The sequence below is a fragment of the Lactuca serriola genome, chromosome 1, assembly GCF_051521515.1.
Source record: "Lactuca serriola cultivar US96UC23 chromosome 1, Lser_US96UC23_V15, whole genome shotgun sequence".
In the NCBI taxonomy this organism is placed as follows: Eukaryota; Viridiplantae; Streptophyta; class Magnoliopsida; order Asterales; family Asteraceae; genus Lactuca; species Lactuca serriola.
Window position 1 is genome coordinate 201033653 of NC_136408.1, and position 6500 is coordinate 201040152.

The 6500-nt window shown below is 33.2% G+C and overlaps 1 protein-coding gene across 1 annotated transcript; it reads left to right on the plus strand.

The window, feature by feature from the left end:
* Positions 1–390: 390 nt before the first annotated feature.
* On the plus strand, positions 391–6094 carry LOC145103006 (phosphatidylinositol 4-phosphate 5-kinase 6-like). Its single transcript, XM_079040545.1, has 7 exons — positions 391–2018; positions 2328–2495; positions 2836–3001; positions 3773–4083; positions 4422–4525; positions 4783–4858; positions 5618–6094. The coding sequence occupies exons 1-7, from the start codon at positions 979–981 to the stop codon at positions 5898–5900; spliced, it is 2148 nt and encodes a 715-aa protein (XP_078896671.1). The 5' UTR covers positions 391–978; the 3' UTR covers positions 5901–6094.
* Positions 6095–6500: the final 406 nt, after the last annotated feature.

Below are 6500 nucleotides of genomic sequence, written 5' to 3' on the forward strand. Positions count from 1 at the left end.
CTAGAAATAAAAAACCTTTTAAGAATTTGAACAGTTGTATATGAATCCAAACACGAGGGCCGATCCTGAAGAATTAAATATCCTCAAAGATTCTGGACGAACAAAAAAAAAGCCCTTTCATTATTATAAAACTTTATTTTTTAAATAAAATACATATATAATATATAATAAAAAATAATCAATATACGGCTGTCAACTTTACCCCTCTCAACGCCCCATGCCAAACATTAAAATATTATCACTTAATCAATTAAATATTAAAACACACTATCTATTGAAACGAGGGACAAATATGTCAATTAACTATAAAATACCGTGGATTATCACTCTTTACCAAAAGCATGAATGGGGGCCAGGGATGAGAAGCATCACAAATATGCACTTTTCCATGTATTTCATCAAAAGATGATTATGAGTATGAAACGTCATAATCGTTGGTAAAGCTTAACTTCTCATCCTTCCAACTGTTGGGTTTCATAGTACTTTAAGGAGCTAATTCCGGAAACCAAGAAACATTGTCCCGTTCAATCTCTAGTCACCCTAACCCCACCAACATTATGTTAGTTTTAATAAAATTCATCAACCAAAAAGCCCTTGTTGATTCCAAATTCCAATCTCATCTTTTGCTTTATTGAATCAAAGGAACACCTCGGCACATTTTTTGAAACATAAAGAACACAGGTACCCACCCATTTCCTGCAAAATCTAGATGATTGACCCCTCTCTCCTAATCGATTTATGATCAAAAGAATCAATCTTGTTTCCTTCTCCTTTTTGTTTTTTCTCTGGGGTTTTTGAATTTTTTTGATTGGTGTATCCGAGTTGAGTTTATTTTAGATCGTCCTTGGGTTTGCACCCCAGATGTTTGTTGTTTTGCCTCTGAGAGTGACATTGTTGATACAAGGAGAGCTCGATCTGGGTTGATCACATTACTCTAACTTTCCTTAGATATCATACATATATCTAAATCAGGAGATAATGAGCAAAATCCTTGTGCGCATTTTGAAGTCCGTGGAATCAAAAATCAGGAAATCACAAACATCCGCGAAGAAAAGGGCAATCAGCATTTTCACAACAATGTCCGTCGCCCATGTCGATGACGAGGTTAGCGATGCAGAAGTTTACAACACTGAGAAGCTCTTCTGTAATGGCGACATCTATATCGGTCAGTGGGCTACTGATACCCCTCATGGAAACGGCAAATACTTATGGTCCGATGGGTGTATGTACTTAGGCGACTGGAATAACGGGAAAATCCATGGAAAAGGTAAATTCAGCTGGCCTTCTGGTGCTTCTTACGAGGGTGATTTCAAGAATGGTTTCATGGATGGAGAAGGTACTTTCACAGGCTCTGTAAACGATTCTTATAAAGGTTCTTGGGTTATGAACAAAAAGCAAGGAAAAGGAACAACAAATTACGCAAATGGAGATCATTACGAAGGGGAATGGAAAAAGGGATTCCATAATGGACAAGGGAGGTATCGTTGGGAGAATGGGCATCAGTATATAGGTCAATGGAAGAATGGGAAAATGAACGGGAATGGAACCATGATGTGGGAGAATGGGAATCGGTATGATGGGAGTTGGGAAGATGGATTACCAAAAGGGAATGGGACATTCCATTGGTTGGATGGAAGTTTCTATGCTGGAATCTGGAGTCGGGATCAAAAAGAACAAAGTGGGAAGTTTTATCCATCCACTTCACAAGTTCCTCATGATGATTGGGACCCACATCAGTTGTTTTCAGTTGAGATGAGTGAATGTTTGATTTGTGAAGGCGAAAACATTGTGATTTTTCCTTCTGATAAGTTGTTTTATTGGTCTAATAATGAGGAAGGAATGCCTCAAAATCCACCACCAACAACAACAAGGGGAATTGATACGAATGGGAATGGTGGAAATGGGTATTTGGGCGGGTCGTTGAAGATCCGGATGCAGCCTGCAAAGAGGCAAGGAGTTACAATATGTAAAGGGCATAAAAATTATGAGCTTATGCTCAATCTACAGCTTGGTATAAGGTAAAATATTAAATGAATAAATCATTCTCAATTCTCATAATCTTTATGTTTCATTGTGGTTTTTAAGTTTTCTTGTTTGGTTTACAATTATAAAGATTACACGTTGAAAAATGAAACAAAAGTGATGTGTTGATGATTCGTACATATAAAACTTTTGTGTTATTGGTGTCTGGAGGATTTATTTTGCAGACATGACAGAACAGGTTGTACTGTGTTTGGTTATGACCGTTGACTGATGTCAATGGTATATAAGTATGCATTCATTGTGTCTTTTTATCATTTTATTATTAATTAATGGTGCAATTTCAGACATTCTGTAGGAAGGCCAGCTCCGACAAAATCTTTAAAATTGAAGCCTACAGCTTTTGATACAGAGCAAAAGTTATGGACAAGATTTCCTCCCGAGGGATCAAAACATACGCCACCTCACCAGTCATGTGAATTTAAATGGAAAGACTATTGCCCGTTGGTATTCAAGTGAGTCTTCTAGGCTCTCTTTGTTATACAGGATAAGACATGGTTGTACTCTGTTTGTCATGCATTGGATTGAGACTGGAACTGATATGTTGATGAGACAAAAATGTAGGTTTTTGTCTCACCCAAAAAGGAAATGAGACAAAAATTGCAGTTTTTTGTCCACCCAAAAAGGGATATGGACTAGCTCCCAATCTCTCGTCAGTGCAAAAGACATGAATGCCCTCCTAATCTGGATGTTCGAAAATAAGCGTAGAACATTTGTCCTGAGGGTATGTTTGGGAATATATATTTATGTTCACTACCATGATTTTCTTTTTTACATGTTATTGATGGTTTTCAGGACTCTTAGGAAGTTATTTAATGTGGATCCAGCTGATTACATGTTATCAATATGCGGAAACGATGCTCTTCGGGAGCTCTCATCTCCTGGAAAAAGTGGAAGTTTTTTTTATTTGACTCACGATGACAAGTACATGATCAAGACAATGAAAAAATCCGAAGTTAAAGTAAGTCAATTCAATCCAATTTAGTTTCTTATAAATCTCATAAATAGTAAAAGAAATGCCAACATACTTTTATTTAATTGCATATTATTTTAGCATCCTACTTTCATTTCTTTCTATTACAACATTATATTTCCATTTTTTTTCTTATAAAGGGATTGTACTCCGAAATATATCCAATTTTCAAAATTTAATTTTGTAATACAAAAACACGAAAATAGGATGGTATAATACAGTACATTTCTCTTTCTCACTTTCTCTTTCAACTGCTTTATTTTTAGGACATTATACTTTGAAAACATCCATCTACCCAATTACTTTATATCTAATTTAACATTGCCATAATTAGGTATAGATTTTTCAAAACACAATGTTGTAAATTTAACCTGTTAAGTTTATAATATTATCTTTACATTAATCTCAAAAAACACCTCATATTTTATGTTTTTTCCAGATTAAACCTCAACTTTAGTTTTTCCCTTAAAAAAACCTTGTATTTTTTCATTTTTTCCAATCCGCCCTTCTACTCATTTTTTTCCAAAACAATTTATAAAACGTGAGGGTTTTTTCGAGAAAAACTAAAAAGGTCGAGGGTTTATTCGGAAGCATTTACAATGCCGAGGGGTTTTCTCGGAAAAAATACACTTTTTCGGAAAAAATGAAAAAATACAAGGTCTTTTTCAAGAAAAAATATATAAGGTCTATTTTTTTTTGAGATTAAGCCTATTATCTTTTAGTAGTTGACTCAAATACATACTTATTATACTACTATAGGTTTTAAAAAGAATGCTTCCAGCATATTTTGATCACGTGAAGTCGTTTGAGAACACACTAGTTACAAAATTTTTTGGACTACATTGTGTGAAGTTAAGTGGGCCCATACAAAAGAAGGTGCGATTTGTCATCATGGGAAATTTGCTATGTACTGAAGTTCCTATTCATAGACGCTATGATTTGAAAGGTTCTTCACATGGGCGAATAACAGATAAACCAGAAACCGAAATTGATGCAAACACAACTCTTAAGGATCTTGATCTTAAATTTATTTTTCGGTTGCAAAAAGATTGGTATCAGGAGTTTTGCAGGTGAACTATATTTATTTATATTTGACATTTTCTTTTTTTCACTTAATACAGAAAGAATGACTTATCAGACTAAATATGTTGGTATGTACTGTGTTTGACATGTAATGGACCAATGACTGATATCAATGGAAAAGGGACTCACTCTTGATATCTTGTTTGTGTAAAAGACGGAAATGCCCTTCTTATTGTCATTATCAAAAAAGGCCCTAGAAAGCTTGTCGAAGTCCTGGGTAGTAAATTTAGCCAAAATGATATAAAGCTGTGAGATGTTTTGTGAAGAATGTTGTATGGTTCTTTTATATTTTATTAATTTGTTTCAAAATTTATAATTGATGCAGTCAAGTGAACAAGGATTGTGACTTTCTTGAACAAGAGAGAATTATGGATTACAGTCTGTTGGTTGGTATTAGCTTTCAAGAACCAAATAGGCAAGCACCTGAAGGTATTACACACACACACACACACTAAAACACACACACACACACACTTTGTCCTTTTTTTTTTCTCTTTAAGTGTTGTCAGGATAACTGATATTTAAAGTTTTTTTGAGAAAGTAAGTGCACACTTGGGAAATGGGAAAAAAAATAAACATGGGGGCAAATTTGTAAAAAGTCATGACTTAAAGTAAAGCAAAAAGAAACAGCATCTTGTACAACTTATTGAGCAGACAATGCAATTATTGTGTTTTTTTTTTTTCAGTGAATGCTGAGGCTGATAGCAATGGAACAACTCCTAGCCTTTCAACAGACATGGATTCTCTTATCAATCCTACAAAGTAAGTTACATGTTAAAATTTAATAAATATTATTAAAAAATTTAATCACTCTTGGTTTGAGCCTATAAGGCCCTGTTTTTCTTTGTCTCATAAGTTGATGTCATGTTTAAAAGGTATTTGAGAAAATGAGTAACATGTGAAAATGGAAAGAACAAAATGAGTATTTAAATTTTTACCCTTACATTCTTAACAAACAATTTCACAGTACTCATTAGTTTTAACAATTTTCGTCAAATGGTAAACGTTTTTAACCAAAAATTAATTTGAATACATAAAATTGTGCTTTTCAACATTTTAAAATTGGGGATGAGCGATTTGGTTGGAACATTAAAAAAGTATAATGACCTAAATTATAGGGTTAATCTTAAAAAAAAACCCTCATATTTCGTGTATTTCCCAAATTAAACCTAAATTTTTTTTACCTGTAAATGACGTATTTTTTTCCGAAAAAAACCCTCAACCTTCTAAATACTTCCAAATAAACCCTCAACTTTTTTAGTTTTTCTCGAAAAAACCCTTCACATTTTACAATTTTTTTTGAAAAAAAATGACAAAGGGCCAGATCGGAAAAAATGAAAAAAATATAAGGTCTTTTTTCATGCAAAAAAAAATTGAGGTTTAATCAGGAAAAAAAACACAAACTATAAGGTCTTTTTTAAGATCAAACGTAAAATATATACAATCGAAAGTTTACTAAATGAGATATCAAGTACATTGCTATTTTTAATCTAAAAAAATTGTACGGTTGTAAATTCGTAGGTGTAGTTGTTTACGGTTAGGAATTAAAATGCCAGCACGCGTTGAATTCACGGTGAGAAGTAATGACACACAACTAGTTGGAGAACCGACAGGACAATTTGGTGATGTCATCATTTTCTTTGGTATAATAGATATACTACAAGATTATGATATAAGTAAGAAGCTTGAACACGCGTATAAATCATTCCAATGTGATTCCACTTCCATTTCTGCTGTCGACCCAAGATTTTATTCTAAAAGATTTAAGGATTTTATATTTAGAGTTTTTTCAGATGATAGTTAAAAAAGTTGTTACAGGATTTGAGAGTAAAGAAAGAACCGGTAGGCGTCAAATGTATAGTTGGTCAAGAGTATATGATGTTGGCCATGTGTGTTTACCGGTGTACGTGTAACTTGAGATGTAGACTAGATAGTGGTTTTAGAGGTTACTAAAGATAAAGATATAGATTACTTTATATGAAATGGTGTTGTTAGTTTCGTTGTGTTTGTGTAGGTTTATGTTCTTCTTGAGTTACTAAAATCTACAAATTGGAGATGGGTTCGTGTTCATGAAGTAAAAAAGAAACGTAAAAAGGGAAACAAAAACTTGTCTACATTTATTATTATTAGATAAACTTGTAGACTATGGGTGTTTGGTGTAAAATAATAACATTATGGGTATGCTTGACAAACATAGCTTTGGGGAAAAGCACCAAAAAAAGGGAAAATTTTCATTCAGCAGTAAAGTTTTTCGGTTTTATTTTAAAATAAAAAGCTCGTAATCTAAAAGTTACTTCAAGTGGTGTTTGGAAGTTTTTAACTTTTTGAAATTTTTAGCTTTTGGATTTGTACAATTTTAAACATTTAAAAGTTAACAACTATTTTTGCTGAACACTTTTGCACA

Coding starts and splice junctions, on each gene's coding strand:
- LOC145103006 (XM_079040545.1), top strand. CDS start 979: ATGAGCAAAATCCTTGTGCGCATTTTGAAGTCCGTGGAATCAAAAATC. Junction 4,084..4,421: donor TGGTATCAGGAGTTTTGCAG/GTGAACTATATT, acceptor TAATTGATGCAG/TCAAGTGAACAAGGATTGTG. Junction 4,859..5,617: donor TCTCTTATCAATCCTACAAA/GTAAGTTACATG, acceptor GTAAATTCGTAG/GTGTAGTTGTTTACGGTTAG.